This window comes from Gossypium hirsutum, chromosome A09 (genome assembly GCF_007990345.1).
Source record: "Gossypium hirsutum isolate 1008001.06 chromosome A09, Gossypium_hirsutum_v2.1, whole genome shotgun sequence".
NCBI classification, from domain to species: domain Eukaryota; kingdom Viridiplantae; phylum Streptophyta; class Magnoliopsida; order Malvales; family Malvaceae; genus Gossypium; species Gossypium hirsutum.
Genome location: NC_053432.1, coordinates 77,904,126 through 77,925,546, shown reverse-complemented (window position 1 = coordinate 77,925,546; position 21,421 = coordinate 77,904,126). Strand labels below are relative to the sequence as shown.

Sequence of the window (21,421 nt, the reverse complement as noted above, 5' to 3'; positions counted from 1 at the left end):
TATCAAAAATAAACTTAAAATTTTCTTTTACAATATACGTATTACTTTTCAAGTTTTTATTTCAGATATTCTAATTTAGTTTACTAATTTTTAATGTTTATAAGTTAAAATTATTATTAAAAATTAAAATAAAATATTTGAAAGAATTTATTTTATCAATTTTTTTTTTCAAATCATCAAATTTATTATTGAATAGTAAATTTTAATTAAAAAATTAAAGTTAATTATAAATTTTAATAAAATTCAAAGTTTAATAGTAAAATTCAATCACATAAGAGTTGAAGGGTAATTTTACTCATAGTTCCAAAATATAATGGCAAATATCTATGAAAATTTATAATAATAAATTTAAATATTCGCCTATAATACGATGATAAATTTGCATTTTAACCCTATTATTAATAAAACAAATAATAATTTATTATAATAAATGTTATTTAGCTTTTAAAGAATATTATTCATTTTAATAATAAATCATAGGGGATTACCATGAGGGTTTAATTGCTCACTCGATCAAAGCATTTATACTACATTTGATTATTAGTAGGGGAAGCCAAAATAATTTATTGAGAGGAATAATTAAATTGTATATTTTTTCGATAGTAAAAATGTAATTTTATTATTTTTAATAGTTTATGTCTTTATAATTTTTGGAGAATTAAATCAAATTTTTATAATTTAGGGGGCAAAGTACAATTTTACCATTACTAATTTAAAATTTTATTAATTATAAAAAGATTTATTCGCCACTAATTATTAGTATAATAACTTATTTAATACATTTGTTAAGATAGTTAGATATAAAATAACGAATAAATAGAATAAATTTAAACTTGAAATTAGAATAATGAGTAATAACTATTGTAAAAAAATAAAGTCTATTCAAAATAAGTGAAAATTTTTCATTTTCTTTACTAAAATTAAATATTACCCATTGAAATTAAATTGTTTTTATATGATATATTAAAATATGATGAAAAATAATAATATTCCTGCAAAATATAGCATTGAAACTTTGATTCATTAGATAATTTTAACAACCTGATCATTAGTGTTCTTTCTCACAAGAAAGCTTGCAACAGTGGAAATGCTTTATTTTTCTATTTTAGTATTAAATTATTGTTTTATTATAGCTTTTGGTCTAAAATATTATTTGTGTTAATTAACTATGGACTAACTTGTAAATGTTGTTATAGTTAGATAAGTGTTTTTAAAAAATTTAGTTTAAAAAAAGTATTTAAAACGTGCTGTGAAAATGTGTTTAGCATTGTTGTTTAAAATTGAGGTAAAACGTTTAAATGTTTATTTTAAATATGATGTTAAAAATAAAAAAATAAATTAATTTAGATAATATTTAATAATTTTATAAATTATATTAATAAATTGTTTATAAATTCAATTGCACATGAAATATTTTATAATCTTAAATAAAATAAATTAATATAATGAAATAAAATATTTAAATAAAATAATTAAATAATAAAATAATATATAAATTATAAATATATTATAAATAATTAGTATTTTGATTATCAGCATCTCCAAACACAAAAACCAAAAACGAAGAACACCTCGAATATTGGGCTTTACTTTTGAAATTGGAAAGCAGTTTTCCACCTCGAATACGAAATGAGAAACGGGCCCTATGGGTTCAGCATTAACTGACGATGTGGGTTGATGTAAATATCTTTATATCCGATTGATTTGTAACTCGGGTCAGGCAACCCAGTATTAGCAGCAACAACAGTATACATAACCCAATCCAATCCAGGTCATTAAAATACCCTGAACTATTAACGAAAATAAATGCCTGCCTTAGCCTATATATTCGAAGTTTAGGGTTTCTCTTGACTCGTATAGACTTAAGCCCTAGCCGTCAGCACTCATCCGCTCTATGGTGTGCGAAACACAAACAGACTGCTCTGTGTCCTTGGAGTTTCTTCGTTTCTTATGGTTTCCCACTGTTAGATAATTTTTTTTTCTTTTTATTCTTTGTTATCATTTCTCATATTAGAAAATACCCATTTACTATTATAGTAAGAGTTCCTTTTAAAGCATGTAGCTTATTATCTGCTGGAGTTTGCGGTGGATTCAACGAGAAGAATACGAAAAATGTTTTTTTTTTTCTACTTCCTGGAGGAAATTAGAGAAAGATATATCTACCTTCAATCATATATACTTTTCCTTTAGTGTTTTTTTTAATGTTGTGCATGTATTGATGTGCCTTTGCTTGATGATATGCCCCATTGTTTTAGTCTAAGTATCTGTTTGTTTGTTTAATTTATGGTACCATGTGAATGATTTGAGGGTTATGCTGCTAGGGCATTGACTAATTTAATTGTTTGGCAACATCACAGATTTGATACATGCTTACCCCAGATCCTAGCAGGCAGGTGTTAAATATTATTTTTTTTCTTGGCCAAAGTGAAATATTATCTAACCATATACACTATATGAATGGATTTGACATGTGAAATGCATGCAAGAGACAAGCTAGATTGGTTAGCCATTAATGAATCATATACATTAGTTTGAGCTGTCTTTTTTTCTTTTATATATATATAGTGTACATTTATACATACATGCACACCCATGCTAAAATAGCCACATATGCATATTGCATCTTACTTCAGTATGATGAGTGCTTCTTTTGTGCCTTCTGCCTATGACAATATGAGGGAGGGTTCTATTGTCTAAAGTGCACCTGGCGCCTTTGACAACACCTCTCAAATGATATAGCGTCCAATACTGTGTGCTCAGTTATCATTTGAGCTACACCTAGAGGCTATATCACTCAACACTCTCCAGATCAGTTATTAATCTATACATTCAAGTATGATTCCTTTTTTATTTTTGGATATACGAGCCTCTGCAAACTGTTATAATTATTTAATATTTAATTGCTTGCATTCCACGAGTCTAACCAGACGTAGTCAGGTGTCTACCTTTGATATGATGGTAGGGACTGTTACTTGTCTGGAAAATAAAAGATAGGGAAGGAATCAATGGTTTGGGTTTCCTCTCTATCTATTAGCCATCCCTTGAAGGAGTCCATCGTTGCCCAGTACTATTTGTTTGGTTATTACTTGAGCTACATCTGGACACTACATCTCTCAACAACTCTACTTCAGTAGTCGATCTATGCATTCTAGTATGAGGCTGTTCTTATTTTGGATATATGGACCACTCCTGTGAATCTGTTCTAAGAGATGGTAAAGCAATGATAGTGATGTGGTTTAGGGGAGAAAATAGCAGCAATATTTAGTTGCTCTCTATTCTTAAAGCAACTTATTTTGAATATTGATGCATTTATAGATGTTTGTCTATGAACTGTTTTTTAATATTTAGTTATTTGCGTTCCATGATTCTAACCAGACATAGTCAGGTGTCTACCTTTGATATGGTTTTAGGGACTGTTACATGTCTGGAAAATAAAAGATAGGAAAGTAGTTGATGGTTTGGGTTTCCATTATATCTGTTATACATCCCTTGAAGGAGTCCATCATTGCCCGGTACTATGTGTTCTGTTATTACTTGAGCTATGTCTGGGCATTACATCCCTCAACACCTCTTTATATATGCAGCCAATCTATATATTCAAGTATGAAGGTCATCCTTATTTTGGACATAGTGGATCGCATGTTGTGAATCTGATTGTTTTTTAATGGGATACTGAAACAAATTATAATAACACTTAATATATGCGTTTGGAAATACTTCCCGTGCTTCTTTATCTTTTGAATACAGATGCATTTTATTGTTTATCTGTAAACTATTATTTAATATTTTGTTGTTTGTGTCCCATGAGTCCAACCAGACGTAGTCAGGTGTCTACCTTAGATTTGATGGTAGGGACTGTTACATGTCTGGAAAATAGATGATAGGGAAGGAGTTGATAGTTTGGGTTTCCAATCTATCTATTAGCCATCCCTTGAAAGAGTCCATCGTTGCCCAGTACTATTTGTTTAGTTATTACTTGAGCTACATCTGGACACTACATCTCTCAACTCCTCTACTCCAGTAGTCAACTTATGCATTCTAGTATGAGGCCATTCTTATTTTGGATATGTTGACCACTCCTCTGAATCTGTTTGTTAAGAGATAGTAAAGCAAATGATAGTAGCACTTAAATGCTCTCAATTCTTATATTAACTTATTTTGAATATTGATGCATTTTTAGGTGTTTGTCTATGAACTATTATTTAATATTTAGTTGTTTACACGTTCCACGAGTAGTTAGGTGTCTACCTTGGAATATGATTGTAGGGACTGTTACATGTCTGGAAAATAAAAGATAGGGAAGTAGTTGATGGTTTGGGTTTCCAATCTATCTATTAGTCATCCCCTTGAAGGAGTCCATCGTTGCCCAGTACTATGTTTTGTTATTACACAAGCTACATCTGGGCACTACATCTCTCGAACCTCTTTCTATCAATATTTAATCTATACATCCAAGCATGAAGGCCATCTGGATATAGTGGATCATTTGTTGCGAATCTGTTTGTTTTCTGAAGGGGTAGTGAAGCAAATGATAATAACACTTAACATATGCATTTGGAAATACTTTCTGTGCTTTTGTATCTTTTGAATATAGATGCATTTTTGGTGTTTATCTGGAAACTATTAATAGTTGTTTGCGTCCCATGAGCCTAACCAGACGTAGTCAGGTGTCTACCTAAGATTTGATGGTAATGACTGTTACATGTCTGGAAAATAAAAGATAGGGAAGGAGTTGATAGTTTGGGTTTCCAATCTGTCTATTAGCCATCCCTTGATGGAGTCCATCGTTGCCCAGTATCAGTCTAAAGTTGTTATCTGAGCTACATCTGGACACTACATCTCTCAACACCTCTGTACTTAAGTGGTCCTATACATTCAAGTATTACGGCTATTCTTTGTTTGGTTTTGGTTAACTTCTGCTGTGAATATGTTCTTTTAAAAGAAACAATGAAGCAAATGATAATAACACTTAATTTACGCTTTTGAAATACTTTCAATGGATATGTACCTCTGAATATTGATATGATGGTATGGACTGTTACCTCTCTTGAAATAAAAGATTGGTAATCACTTGTTCGTTTGTCTTCCACACTATAGCTCCCAACATCTTTCTACATCAGTAGTCAATACATAAATTCTAGCATGGGGTCATTTTTGTTTTGTGCATGGTAGATCACTGCTGCGAATTGTTATTTCTTTAAAGATAACAGTGAAACAAACGATAATAATACTTGGTATATGCATTTGCAAATCTATGCTTACATTACATTCCTGCATTTCAAAATAGATGCATTTTTAGTTCTTTATCTGCGATCTATTATTTTAATATTTAGTTCTTTGCATCCTACGAGTCTAACCAGGCGATGTAGGGCCAGATACATGTCTTGTAAACAAAAGAAAAAGGAACGACAACTCTGATAACTGATTTCTATACTTGTGTAAGGATTCAAATTCCCCACTTAAGGGGTTTAAGATGTCTGATGTGTTTATTTTTGTGAAGATTAAAAATAGCAATAATTGTAAGATTAATTATTGTAATTGTAAATTTGAATGTACATATTTTTAATAAAGTAGTAAATTTTAATATGATAGTTTGTCTTTTATTATTTCAACATGGAATGGTTAAATAAAACAAACAAAAATGATGTTTAAAGATTAAACTCAACCCTAAAGATAATTTATTTCCAATTACTTTATCATTCAATTTATGATTAAGTTATTAAATAAATGTTCTTAAATGTAATTTTAATATTAATTTTTTTCTTACTGAGGCGAAGTCTAGTATATGTGTATATACATGTGTTTATACATAAATCAAATCAAAATTATAAATATTTAATATTTACTTTTTTTAGACATAAAATATGGTCTATTATTATAAATCAAATTCAACAGCTTAATTCAAAGATGTTTTTTAAATGAATTTATAAAAAAATGAAAATATCATGAGAAAAATATAAAATAAGAGATGATTTTTTTAAATAAAATTTTACATTAAGCAATACAAAAATATTTCAAAAACATGTTGCAGTGGGTACGATACAAAAAATCTCGATACCCATGATACACATGAATAATTTATGCAAAACTGGCATGCATTTTAATATTTTATTTTACTGTACAAGGACACGAGGCTCTGAGATAGATCAACTTAATAATAGTCTAATTGTGCTCTCAATTCTTTTACACACATTTGAAACTTAATGCTAACCTTTTCAAAAATCCAATTGATAGTATTTAAAAAATCATTAAATTAAATTATATAACATTTTCAAAATAAAGGAAAATTGACTTTAAAAATAATGCTTAAAACCAAGTTCTCAGAATTCCTTGGATGGTGTTGCTAATTAGACTTCAAATATGCAAAAAGTGGGCAGAATTAGATTTAATAATAATTTGCGTCTTAATCTTATCGTAATTCAATAATTATAATAATAATGTAACCAAACAATATTATTTTAGGAACAAGCTCGGATTGAAACGAAGCCAGTCCTCTTTTTTTTTTTCAATCACCTTGGCGAGTTAAAAGAAAACAAATATGCTTTTTTTTCAACAAATTCGACATTAAACAGACTTGCCTGCCAAAAAGCATCCAACAAACAAAGCTTGATAAAACTGATTGAACACCATTAACCGTAATTTTTTTACCCCTAATGAACAATGGGTTGGTGTGTACTGGTTCATACCATATATCAAAATCACAATGAGAGCAGCAACAATAACCATCTCAACTTCCCTTGATAACTGTTACATCAATACATCTGTAATGCAATAATAGATAAAGCAACAATCCCTCCACTCTTCCGTGCTGCAACACAACAGGATAAGTTACACAGCAATTTGCTTACCTGCCAAGGTAAGTACATCAGTCATATTTATCCAGATACTAACAAGAGTATATGAAAACTAATTGCAATAATCTTGTGTATGATAATTTGAAAAAAAAGTAAAGCCTACTCCTTGAATTAACCAACTGCATTAATCAAATGGCATGGAATGCTATGGATAACCCAGTTTCAGCATGATCTCCGAATTAAACATGCTACCAACTACTGTATGAGCCGAGATGAATAGCACAAGAAAACCAGTTTCAACTCCATAATTGATTCCCTATCTACAAGTGAAGAGGCTTGGGATCAAGCCACACAAAAAGCACTAATGTTGACCAACCAGGATGGATCTCCAAATAAAGTGGGTGTGTAACAATAGTGTAGTACTTTGGCGACAAAAGGATCCCACCCCTCACAGAGGGAAGAAAAACCTTTAAAAATCCAATTCTCGGTTATGAGACAAATTTGGTATCAGAATTGTTATCAAGTCAAATACCTAAATTTTCTTTTCCATCCTTTCTCAGTGGTCTGTTATATGTCTTAAGTTGGATACCACTAGGGGAGGTTAACAGTGACAGTAAAATCTTCAAACAGCAGATATAAGCAACGTTCGAATCTCACCTCTAAGAACAAAATTTTTTAAGCACTACTGCGCGAAGGAAGATCAGTGACTTTTCCTACTGCAATGGTTTTCCCTGTAGATATGATAATTCGTGTCACTCACAGCCACCAAGAATAAATAATTTATCCACAATTGGAAGAAAAAATAAAGGGTCTCTGTTACCTTCAGTGCGAAGAGTGAACCTCCCAAGTTGAGGAAAATCTGAGAACTTCTCAATGCAAATCAGGCTGTTGACCTAAGAAGCATGAGAAAATAGTATTTTATCAAACCCAAAATTAACGGAGAGGTCAATGCAGCCAATATCTTCTGTCAGTAATCATCTGATAGATGTAACCTACGGAATGGAGTTTCCAGCCTCCTCCCGCCTAAACACAACATACTAAAAAGATTGTGCATCACACATGCATCGGATAGAGTAGAGAACCAACCATGCTATTATGTTGCAAGTTCAATCTAGTTGGAAATGTTGGTACTAGGCACCTATTTCTAATTTATCAGAGCATTTTCCCATTTCTGGAACCCCTAAATGAAAGCTTATTTTTGCCTATCATTAGTTGGAAATGATCCTATTATTTCTAGTTCTACCCTTATGGAAAAAAGGACAAGCAAACAACTTGGGGACAACTGCTTTCCGACTGTTTCTCACTTTTTTAATCAGCCAATTCATGCAGACAACCAAGAAAGTTGAATGGGGCAAGAAACAAAATATCAAGTTTGGTAGATTAAAATTTTAAAATGATGAGTTTGAACCTGAATACGACAAACAACAACAGCACCATTCTTCACAAAAAGAACTTTCTTTTTCATGGGTTTCTTTGTTTTTGGATCAATTTGCTGTAGTAGCTCAACTATCTCGCATTCCTCAACAACAGAATGAATGTGCAAGACAGCCTTATAGCCAGCTGTAAAAATAGCCTAAACAACGACATTTACAAGACAGATTACATTCGGTCATTATGGTCGCAATGCATTGAGTTTAAAGAATAAGGACAATAGAAAATGACATAAAATGCATACATTCTCAAGTAATTCAAGGATCTGCAGCTGGGCTGTAAATTCAGTGACTGCAGGTATCGGTTTTACTGCAAGAAGGGAACACACACATTATACCCTAAAACTAACACACAAAAAGAACCTAAGCCAAGAAAGGGATAGATTTATCACGGAACTCCATTTAAGCAAAACATACCAACACTTGACAAGACAAAACCTGACGATATGTCCTCCTCTTCAATCCCAGATAACCTAACCCGTAGATTTTCACCAGGTCCAGCACGCCTAACCTTATCCTCATCACAGTATACAGCTAAAACTTTCACTGGAGCCTGCAATCGATGCATAAAATCTTCATACCCATAAGATAAAAATGAGCATAGACACATAAATAATGAAAAGGTTGAAAAGATAAAGCACCTTGTTTGGCATAACAAATAAGGAATCACCCTCACATATGCTTCCAGATTCTACCTTTCCCATAACAACAGTTCCCATGTCTTTAAATTTGTCAATTACAGGCATCCTATAGAAATGATAGCAATCATCAGATGCATCAAAAAACAAGATAACCAAAAAATTGATCATGCATGCTACTGTTAGATGGCAGGAAGCCGGGAAATAGAAGCAAACATAAAAGTTATGCATGCAGTGAATCCTGCTAAGGAAGATAGGCTTTAGATCACTTACCTATATGGACCTTTTGGATCCCTGACAGGAATTTCAACAGAATCGAGGGCCTCAAATAGGCAGGGACCATTCCACCAAGGACATATATTCTTATCTACTCTTGTTTTCATGTTAGTACCAACAAGACCAGATATTGGTAGGAACTGGACATCTGCAAGTTCAAACAGGGGAACATAAGCTTCACCAACATATAAAAACATGCTATCATCGTCTGATCCTATTAAAAGTTATAAATTGAAATCAATAAATCAACATTTCAATATCAGTAATTTTGGAAGACAAAGCCTATTAGACATAAAATTACATTGCAACTACGCAGAACAGAATATAATGCAAAGAAAAAGTAATCAAATGTTACAAAAGTTTTTGGCAAGAAAAAAGCATCCTAGACAAACTAACAGGAATTATTTACTTCTATTCCACAATTTTAGCTTCAAAATAATTTAATAGAAACACCTGCTGAAGGCCGAACAACCATATTGAAACTACATAAGTACCATCAGATGATAAAACAGAGTTCTATAACTACCATATCAGACTAAGAACCTGAATAAATACTGTATGCAGCATTGACTTTATTAGTTTGTCGAACAGCACCCAGGTTTCCTAGACAAATCAACAGCAATTTGATAAAAGAATATATTGCTAAATAGATAAACATGTGTTAAAACTACAATAGGTAAAATTTCTTTGGATGATCATAGCAGAGTTCTATGCTATCATATCAAATTAAAAAACCCTGAATATTTATGCCTCTAGACAGCAGAAAACAAGTCCGGTCGCATAAGCAACCATGAACATATTACAAAAAATGCAAGAGACCTTTGCAAATTAAGCACTTCAATATCCCACTAGTCATGGTAATAACATACGTAAATGGTTCAACAAGCTTGAAAATATCACCAAGACAAAATGCAACTTGGAGGTTATTTAACAGTTCCAATACCTTTCTTCACATTGTAGCCAGATGACCTGAGAAAAGGTACCATCTTTGATTCAATTTCATCATACCTGTGAAAGGACTCCATCAGTACTATTAAACAAACCAAACTACAACATAAACTACACACTAAGGACAGCACAAAAGCTTAGACTTTTTACAGAACCCAGTCAAAGTACCTTTCTTTAGACCAGTTGACAGTGTGATCATCCATCTTATTGACTACTACAAGTAGCTTTGACACACCCAAAGTCTTTGCAAGCTGCACATGTTCACGGGTCTGCCCACCCCTCTCATATCCAGTTTCAAATTCCCCTTTACGAGCAGAAATCACCTAATTAAGAAACCGTGGACATTTATGAAATCCAAATCTACAATATATACACTATATTAGGCAGTTAATGGAGAGACAGAGGATGTGACTTACAAGCACACCAATATCAGCTTGAGATGCCCCACTGATCATATTTGGGACATAACTCTTGTGACCCTATGTAGCCAATGCAAAACTGTATTTAGTTTTAATAAACAAAATTGCATCAAAATCTATATTCAAAATAAAAAGAATCTGGTCAAAAATCAAAATGACTTTGTTCAGTTCCATTTTTTATTAGATATAAGCACACTAATCGCGGTTAGACAATACCCTAAGGCATATCTAATGAAAAGTAGCATGATACGGAAACATTTCGTTTTATATTTTCTGTTTCTTTCTCTCTTATTTATGAGCAGCATCATTATATAGCAAGAGAGCATGCTATTTGCAACCTTATAAGACAAATTTGTGATGCACTATTAAATTGATCCTGCAATTTTAATCATGTACTATATATTTTTAATATCAAAAGAGGCATGTGAGGAGCAACATAGGTACTAAAGAAAGCAATTCAACTAAACAAAAAATCAAGACCCAGAAAAAAATCTCAATTTACAAAGTAAAATAGTAAAATAAATGAGATTATCAGCTTATTCTACAAATAATTAAATGTTCAATTTGAAGGTAAGATAAATTAAAGGAATAACAGTGTATTTTAGAGGCAGTTCCCTTACTGGTGCATCCAAAATGGTAAATCTAGTTGTCTCAGTCTCAAACTGTGCTCTTCCAACTTCAACAGTTTTACCCTGCAATCAATAGTTCAAATTTAGTTAACTCCTGGAGTAACAACTGCAGTCTAGCTAATCATGAATAACAGTTGACAGTATTACAGGAGATATACAAGGAATTAACTATACTTTCACAAAGTTTATAACAACATTTCCCCATTGTACACTACCTTAACCCTCTCCTCTTCATTAGTGTCCATAATATATGCCATATACCTAACACATGGAAAGTAGTTCAGTCAGATAATGCAAAAGCCAAAGATCCCCAGTCTGTAAGACATTTTCATTGAGGTAATTGATCATGTGCTGAATTAAGCAAATCTTAAAGAGTGGCAGGTGGGTGGGTATGTCAGTTTGAGAGAAAAAGAGATAAGAATCTTAACATCAATAGAATGAAATTTCCTACTGACAAATCTGCAAGGCAATTGGAAATAATTTTAAAAACGGTGAACCAGTGTTAGTTCTCAAAAGATGCAAATTGCAGAATGGATCAATTGCGAAAAGATACCCATACTAAAGTATAAATGAATCTTCAAGAGCAATAAAATAATAAAATAGACAAAAAGAACGTTTCAGCACTTATAGCATCCAAGAAAAAGTAAAAAAAATGGAAATGGATTCCAATTTGATAACAAATTAATAACAAGCCAATAACTTGTCCAAGTACTGTAAATTCCTTTGACGACTACATCTTTAGTACACTTAATCTTGATGAAACCTTCACATAGCTTGGATGGAGGAAAAGAGGACTCAACCCATCACTCTCTCCCCTATACATACCTTTCAGCTGGAAGGGCAGCTAATACAGTGCCTCCATGGATGCCAGTAATCTAGTCACTCATTTAAGTCATGGGTTAAATCCTAGTACTACCATGTTTGAATTAGATTGAATCTTGGCTCACAATTCTTGCTGTCTCGGTCAGAAACACTCCACAATATAAACCTGCTAATGTGAACCGTAGATCATACTCCCTTTGTCCCATTAAAAAAGTCGCAATTGACATTTTTTAGGTCGAAGTTATCAAACTTCAACTTCAATTATTTTAAATATTTTAATTTAGATTTTATAAAAAGATATATCTAAAGCTTATTTCATTGAAAGTTTTTAATGAATTTTTTCAAAATTATATTCATAATAAATTTTAAATCATAAGAGGTTAAAGTTGAAAATTTTTTACCACAAAAAATAAAAAAGTTACAAATTTACTGGGATGGAGGGAGTATCTCTCAATTTCAGCATTCACTTCATGCAGATTGATTATAGGAAACTAATCTAAAATTGACATAGTGAAGATTAACACGAGCAAAACAATTACCGAATTGTTTCATCACAGACAGATACAAAGAAACCTTCAAAACAAGGTTCATACAGCCTAAATTCCAACATATGCATGCTCTTTAGAGAAAACAAATAAAAAAGGAACAGCACTGATTTACTATCCAAGTTATATACCAAACCTAAGCCTCACCAGCTTTCTCTACTTTTAAATTTTAAAGAATAAGAGGTTAAAGTTGAAAATTTTTTACCACTAAAAATAAAAAAGTTCCAATTTTACTGGATGGAGGGAGTATCTCTCAATCTCAGCTTCATGCAGATCGACTATAGGAAACGAATCTAAAATTGAGATAGTGAAGATTAACACAAGCAAAACAATTACTGAATTGTTTCATCACAGACACATACAAAGAAACCTTCAAAACAAGGTTCATACAGCCTAAATTCCAACATGTGCATGCTCTTTAGAGAAAACAAATATAAAAGGAACAGCACTGATTTACTATCCAAGTTATATACCGAACCTAAGCCTCACCAGCTTTCTCTACTTTTATCCTTAGCTTCTTTCTCATACTTCTGGATCGTACGGTCATCAACCTGACCACTAAGGAAGAGTATCTGGCCTCCAGTTGTTGACTTACCAGCATCTAAGAATCAAATAAAAGAGTCAAAACATACAATGGATAGAAATAATGTATTCCAGTACAAGAGCATTGATTATGAGCAGTCTTTGATAATGCTTATTTATTAAAAAAAGCTGATATAGGGTCTTTTAATGAATAAGCTTGAGAAGACATGTTGCGACTAATCAGCAGTGACTAGGCATTGGTTACACATCCTTTGAGAGAGGTTGTATGAATTTTCTCATTTACAGCTTTGAAATACATTAACCATTTTTACTTTTAATCTACCATAATCCAATTCGTAACAGTCGGTCCCGTTAATAATTAAACTTATAACAGCTTTTCACAGAATTCATGCATGTTGCTAAATTGACTGAACTAAGAAAAGCACATAATAAAAAAGGGCTTGGAGAGGATAAAAGTACAAATTTCAACTGTTTCCTAGGTTAAGCGGTTCAATATTGAATATAGATATGTAATGCATGCCAACTTTCACATAAGCAAAACCATGAAGTAGGAATACCTACCAACATGACCAATAAAGACCACATTCAAGTGGCGCTTCTTTTGTGATTCCATTTCATCTGGTACTTCTGCACAATCCATATCAGCTACTTCCTTGTCTTTCACTGCACAACAAAACTAAAATTGAGAACAAGAAAAATGAAAATTGGAATATTAAAGTGACAGGAATAATAGAGGTAAGCACGGGAAGGCAGAGAAAAGGGAATGAAAGAACCTTTTGGCTCAGCCTCGACTGGCTGAGATTTAGTATCAACCTCATCTGTCATACCTGAAATCAAAAATAGAAAAGATCCCAAAACTTTTCAAAATGAAACTAAAACAAAAAACAAAAGTTCATGATGAACAGAAAAACATGCAGCATTTTAGCAAAAGAAAGAGCAAGGAAAAAATTTAGAGAAAAAGGTAAGAACAATAAGCATCTGAGTTGCACCTGCTTTGGTGTCTAAATTGGAAAAAGAGGTAAAAATACCAACAATTCATTTACAGCAGCCCATTATAAATGATAATGTTAAAATAGAGATGGTCAACAAAAGATGTAGGTAATCAAGAAAGAAACAAGTATATAGTGATACATGGACTCTTCAGTTCATCCTACCATAACTTTATCCCCCTATTCTTGAATGCTTTTAGTTTATAGGAAATGATGAACAGTTTCATAAGAAAAGACAAAAAGTTATGCCTAACATATACAATGCCTGAGACCAAGTCCTAAATCAATGTAACATAGCTGAAGTAAACCCAAACCTAATTCAAATCAGCTCTGCAATTCACAAACTGACACAGTTTCATATCCCATGTAAGACACAAGAAAACACATCACCTAGAGACTCATATCACTTTTGCACACAAAAAAGGAGTCGTCCATGAATTATATATAAAAGCTCCCAATAAAACCTTGTAAAACAGTTTAATATCTATTATTTATTCAATCTTACTGTAACTTCACAGAATCAACGAAACTTATTTCGTATAAAAACTCTTAAATGCCATTTTGGAGATAGAAATAACTGTAGTCAACCAAGTTTACAATTTATAATCTTGAATGAATTTCCACAATGACAACCTCTCCTCTATTCTCTAGCTCTCCAATGCCTTCATTAACATAAGAAGATAGGCACCACTTAAATACAAAACTACCAACCTTCCTCCACCTTATCTGTCATTTCAACTTCTTCTGGTTTTGCATCTTCAGGAATGAGCGTGGCATTATTATCTTCTGTTAAGATTCAATAATAGAACTCAAAAAAAGAAAAGCGATTCCAAAACAAAAGGGAAAACCAAAACATATATCTTATTCATAAATGAAAACAAGGGTACACTACCAGCAGAGTCAAGCTGCAGTGCACGGATCTCAGCCTCGATATCTACAAATTAGAAACCAAATACAAAATAGCGAGAAATTGTAGACACGTTAATTCCGAAAGTTGTCAATATTAACCTCCCCAGCACATATAGATGCTAAAGTGAGTTAAAATAAATAATGAAAATATTATTACAAACAAATTCCTATAATTTATAGCCCTATTCCAGTAAGAAGAATTTTAGTTACTCGACTAAAGTTCAATTCAGCTCATATTTACAAAAGGCTAAATATCTCAATAATGAGAAACCGTCGCTCACATTGGCTAAAACGCATTGAAAACTAAAACTTCAATTAATAAAAATCTTGTAATTGGAAAAAATAAAAAAGCATATAAAATTGAGTAAACTTTTCGACAAAAACAGATCAAAACTGAAGCAATCAGCGAGTAAATCAAGCAGATCCGGAATTAAGGAAAGCAAACATAATCAATACTGATTGTAAGAATAAAGAGAAAATCAGGAAATGAAAGGTCCAGAAAGAAAAACACTGAGACTTACCCATGGATGCCGAGAGTAAACGACAATGTCTGTGGAGTATGTACGCTAGGGTTTTGTGGCAAATAGGGCGGCGCTGGTTGCTCGGGAGCTGTTCTTTCTTTCTTTTTTCTTTTCTAGTGTAGAAATGAGAATGACCCAAGAAAATGTTTGGTTATATATGAGATACCAATTCTTTAGCATTTTATCGTGGCATGGATGGCAAGCACCATGAGGAAAGCAATTACCCGGCTCAATAACTTTTGACAATAATTTCATATGTTGATAACCAACTTTTTCATATAACATTGTTCCCCCCGGCCCAAGAAAATATATTTTGTTTATAATTTTATTTTTTAATAATTTGAAAGATTAAATAGTTATAATTTTATATTAACTACAATATTATCATAAATTCAATAATATATTTTACTTTTTATTTGATATATTTTTTTGTTATGTATTTCGGTGTGGTTATTATCAAACCAATATTTTCACGAAAAATAAAAGAAACCAAAGTAAAATAGAAAAAATATTATTACAAAAAATAATTTACATATTATAAAAATGTTATAATGTATTTATTTATAAAAAAATTTGATTGACAATTTATTTTTTTGTTCATATTATATATTGTAAAAATAATATATTTGTTTATAAAACTTTTTTATAGTTCTTTATCATAATTTATTTATAAAAAATAATTTTCTAAAATTATGACAAAAAATATATTGTTTATAAAAAGTGTTATAAAAATTTTGGATAATTTATAAAACATATTTTATAAAAGTTATATATTATAAATTTTATATTATTTTTACTTAATTTACGTATTATAAGAAGGAATATAACCTAGCATAAGTTTTTTTCTAAATTATTTTTATAAGATTTTATAATTAGAATTTATATAAGGATTATGCTAGTTATGCAAATAGAAAATGTTTTCTTGCACCATGTCATGGGGCGTAATATCATTTAAGGGGATGATGTTAGACACAAGCATCATAGAAAGTTCGCGAACTCTTTAACTTAACATTTAAAATTTCGAAATGTGATTGATAAGATATTTGTTGTCCTAAAAAAATATTTTTCCTCTTAACAACATCACTAATATTTTTTGTGATTATAAGACATATAATGATTTGATTGTAATTTTTGTTATTTATGAATTTTTTTATCCTATTAATAATTTTTACAGTAATTAATATTTTTTAAAATATAAATTATGTAGCCGTGTAAGTACAATTCATTCTATCAAATATGACATAAGGAATTACGATATAATTATACTATGTCGGTCAAACACATACAACAAATTACATTTAATTGCAATTACAAAAAAATGTAATTATTACCTTAATAATTACATTTTCATCCAATTCAATGTGATGTCCAAACATCAAAGAATGATAAATTATTGATTAAAAACTAACAAATACAATAAAAATGAAAAGCCCAAACTCATAATATTAAAATGAGAAATACTTACCATATAGTTGAAAATGTATTGTGAAATATAAAGATATAAATATAATTTTATAAAAATAAAAATAAAAATAACAATAACAATAACGTATAATAATTAATAAAAAATTAAAATACCCAATTTGTTAAAAAAATAACAAAGAATAGAAAGAATATCAATTAATTGGAATTTTAAAATACCCAAATTACTCAGACGATTTGGAAATACATAGTACACCCAATTTGTCCCTAATTACTCTTAAAAGGAGTTAAAAGAAAAGGTCAGTAGTGAACTCAAACTATTTTTTTTTATTGTATACAAGCTTGGAGGATTATCAGAAAACAAAGCTAGATATCGATCAAATTAACATTGGCAAGGAAATAGTATAAGAAGACTAAATTCATGGAGACTAGGTTGAAAAAACACATTCATAGCTGTTCAAATGGATTAAATGCCATATTAGTCCTTTTTAAGATTTTATAATTCAATTCTTGGCCCCTCCCATAAAAATATTTTCTTTCGACCCATTTAATAGAAATTTCTGACTTTGCCCTTGTAGTTAACAGAAATATCAGACAAATTGATAAAAGGGGAAGCTAGTTGTAATCAAGAGCAACAGGTGCTAAGATCTAATGGTCAAAGAGAAAACAACCTGATGTAATGACATTTTGAAATATGGTAGCATGCATTGCTTAGAAAACATAAGGAATAGGATTTACTCACATTTTGGTGGGAAAGGCATAATGGCCTGGAAACATAGTTACTCTAGTGATTACAAAGTTAATATAAGATGGCACTAGTGAGCTACTGTTGTTGTTATCACGCGTAGGTTGTGCTAAAGTTTTGTGCAGCTGATTCGTGAATAGTTGCATCTGCCCTTCCAAGCCACAACCACTATTGATGTTACCCCTTTACGTGGTTTTTTTGTTAGCTCTTAGAGGAAATACATGTACGTGTTTAAGTTTGGCGTTAAGACCATATGTTTGTGTATAAGATTTTACTAGGATTACTTTAGTGTGATACCTCTGTTTTTGTTAGAATGTATGGTTATTTGTAAAGTGGAGTTAGTATGCTAAATAGTAAATGACAGACTTGATATGTGATAGATTGTTCCTGGAATTGAATAGGCCTTTTGTTTGATTGTGGATTGAGTAAATGAGTTACCTTTTAAAGAGACTTCCTTAGGTAGTTGATTGTTCCTAAGATTCAAAGGGTTTTCTTAGAAGGTAGGCAACCAAGGGAAACCTAACCGACGCGGTACTACACTCAAGGTATTAGAACCCATTACAAAGGTATTGATACCCGCAACCGTGGAAGCCAAATTAGTGAAATAGGAGAGTCAAGTCTAGATACCTTAACCCCAAGTATGGATATTGTACTCTTGAATATTAGTATCTAACTTGAGGGTATAGATACTTCTTAACATAGAACCTAAATAGGAAAAACAAGGGAAATTGGTATCGTTACCTTAATACCTTCCAATGTTAAGCATCAGTACCGTACCTAAGGGTATCGATAATTCTAGCATAAATTGGATAGTTTCAGAATTTAGTTCCAAAGTGTTTAGTTTGTTCATTTCTTTTCAACCAGTATAGCCCTTATTATCGTTAGATATCGTAAAGTCAATAGTATTACTAAGGATGCCTCTAGTCATCGGTTGTAGCACCACCAATAGAGGTCTCGCTGATTCGGGATAAGGGTGTTATATTCGCATTAAGAAGCAAAAATGGAAATCAACTTTCAAAATACTGTTGCACATGTGAACATACAGACAAAGTCAATGGAGAACTCTCCATCTTAAGGAGACATTACTGACAGCAAGTAAGCTCGACACTAAAGTAAAGCTGCTCGAATAGGATAAGCAAGTTATGCAACTACTTTAAGGAAGAAAACAACAATGGCATTGGAAGTACGAGCTGGTGATTGAAGACATAAAGAATCCAAGGCACCCTGTTCAAATGATGATACATTCGCAACATCATTCACTTGCGATGAAGGAAACAAAGCAGTTGGCCACTGTAGTCTCTAAGAGCTAGTTTATGGAAAATTGTTTTTGAAAAGTTTGGTAATATTCATTATAGCTGTCAAAAAAATGTTTTTGAAAAAAAAATACAATTGACGTTGAAAAGAAATTTAGAAACCATTCTATCAAATACAATAATGGTTAAAATACAAACCCTTAGAAATAAATTATCATCACAAGACAATATACAAACTTAATAAAAAGCATTTGTGCTTTGGTTAGGTTCTAACTATACAAATATTAACCCAAGTTCATAATTGACACTATACATAATCAAAGTAAAAAAAAATTGGAACAACGAAATTTTCCAGGAAAAATAATATTTGTTTTAGAAGAGAGAAGAAACCCAAGTTCTAAATGAGTAATGTTGCATCAGAACTTTAAAAATAAGTCGAAAGAGAGTGAGACTTTTTTTTTCTCCTCAAAATTACCATATTATAATTTGGAAATCAAACTGGCAAGGACCATGAATCTTTGCTTCAAAAATCTAGACACAAAATGGATAAAACAAAAGGGGTCTAGAACAACGAAAATCGCAGCACAAACAACTTAAATTGTCTAGCTTACTTATTGACATAGATCTTCAAGGCTTGTTCCTCTTCTTGACACCAGACTTGGCAACTTTCAGACTCCTATGCACAACACTCAGCCTTGCAAGGGCTGCTTTGGTTAGATGGGAGGAGGCTGACGAGAGACGAGAGGGTCTGAGTTAGAGTGACTTGATACACTCTGAAAGATGGGCAGATTGAGTAAGCTGGAGGCGCGACGGCCAACAGACGAGAGACGATATTTTTAGAGTTCAGAAAAGGGAGAAATGAGAAAGAAATCGATGGAGGCAGGATAGTAGGAGGGGTTTTGAGTATGCGCGCGTGCATGCGTGTTTTAGGGATTAGATTTATTTTTTATTTTTAAACTGTATAATATTTGGTAATTTGTATTAAATGGGCTTGGGTTGTGTTTTTTTATTTAGATTTGGATAAATGATAATGTTTATTTTTGGGTTTGGACTTGGTTGGGTAATATATTGGATTTGAGTTTGGTATATATATTATATATAATATAAAAATTAAAGTCGGTTTTGTGAGTTAAAATATTTTTCAAATTCAAAACCCAACCCACATCATACAACTTAATCGATTATTATAATTAAATTATTGGTTTGATCAATTTTTATCCTTATTTTTTTTATTTTATTCTTTTAAATTTTATTTAACTGATCTTAAATCATATGATCTTAAATCTTATTATTTTCTATAGTAAACTTAATTCAACAATAGGACAAATCATTAAAATCTTTAATTTTTCATTTATCCCTTTTTTTTTAATTAGATCAATGCACTTACATTACTTTAAACTAGAAATTAATAAATATTTATATAATTAAAATAATATTATAATATAAATTTATTTTATAATGTGAATATAATTATATTTTTTACATATTATATTATCAATTATTGTATATAAGTATAAAAAAAATTGTATATAAGCATGCAAGGGAGGGTAAGATAGATTTTTTCTGTTGGATGATAGGCAATGAGTGATCATGGTAATTGCTTTTCCTGTATTGTCCACTATATAAAAATGATCATTTTATTCTTATATATATAACTATTAAAATGGCTAAAAAGGTAATAATGTAGTATAGAAAAAATCAATATATTTTGTGTTTAAATATTTTTTTTGAATAATTATGTTTAAATAATTATTAATTTTAAAATTATTGAAAATATTAAAGATAAGTAATAAAAATTAAATTAAAGTAGAGCAAGGTAGGGCGAATATGGATGCATCTAACATCTACGAAAACATCTACGAAGGTGATAATGATTTTCAAAATTACACATCAATAGTGAAGTAAGACAGGTGATAGAGCATAATGTGTCAACTGTGGAGCAGTGGTGAATTTAGTAACATCTACTCTTGCCTCCTTCCATTGTCATATCTATAAATAAATAATTTATGAATGTATAATACTTATTATACAATATTGAAATTATGATGTGCATTTTCTTTTAATAATGATATGCAGTCTAAATATTAAATGTGTAGTTGATTTTATGATTAAGTATAATATATACAATTAGTGTTAGTTCTATATACAATTATGTAATTAAAATGTATATTTTTTATATAAACGGTAGGTAGAGTTAAACTCTAAACATGTTAGACATATAATTTGTTTAGAATTCTTATAGTTAAGTTGTTAGGTATATTTAAATTGTTAGAATTCTTATAGTTAAGTTGTTAGGTATATTGAAATTGTTAGATTTAATTTATTTGAGTAGTTAAATTAACTATTTTTATTAATTCACATTTATTTATTATTAATTATAAATAAATTTTATTTGAAATTAATTTTTTGGTTTAATTTTATAGTATTTCGCGGATACAAATTAGAATTTTTACAAATTTAACATAAAAATATTAAATTTAATTATTTATAGATTTAAAAATAATACTCAAACAATTTATCCAGCTAAAGTTTTAAATA

The 21,421-nt window shown here is 30.8% G+C and overlaps 1 protein-coding gene across 4 annotated transcripts; it reads right to left on the bottom strand.

The window, feature by feature from the left end:
• Positions 1 to 6,522: 6,522 nt before the first annotated feature.
• On the bottom strand, positions 6,523 to 19,804 carry LOC107898132 (eukaryotic peptide chain release factor GTP-binding subunit ERF3A). Of its 4 annotated transcripts, XM_041076930.1 has the most exons (20): positions 15,464 to 15,677; positions 14,926 to 14,967; positions 14,745 to 14,819; positions 13,818 to 13,871; positions 13,606 to 13,707; positions 12,991 to 13,102; positions 11,350 to 11,395; positions 11,126 to 11,197; positions 10,503 to 10,565; positions 10,255 to 10,409; positions 10,082 to 10,146; positions 9,682 to 9,741; positions 9,136 to 9,286; positions 8,866 to 8,971; positions 8,642 to 8,777; positions 8,470 to 8,534; positions 8,203 to 8,367; positions 7,615 to 7,687; positions 7,452 to 7,525; positions 6,523 to 6,848 (listed from the first exon to the last, which is right to left on the bottom strand). In XM_041076930.1, the coding sequence occupies exons 1-19, from the start codon at positions 15,465 to 15,467 to the stop codon at positions 7,470 to 7,472; spliced, it is 1,602 nt and encodes a 533-aa protein (XP_040932864.1). In that variant the 5' UTR covers positions 15,468 to 15,677; the 3' UTR covers positions 6,523 to 6,848; positions 7,452 to 7,469. The 4 variants fall into 4 exon arrangements, with proteins under 4 accessions (XP_040932864.1, XP_040932865.1, XP_040932866.1 ...); XM_041076931.1 differs by lacking the exon at positions 9,682 to 9,741 and having other exon boundaries at positions 15,464 to 15,712; XM_041076932.1 differs by lacking the exons at positions 14,745 to 14,819; positions 14,926 to 14,967 and having other exon boundaries at positions 15,464 to 15,709.
• Between the last annotated feature and the right edge of the window lie 1,617 nt (positions 19,805 to 21,421).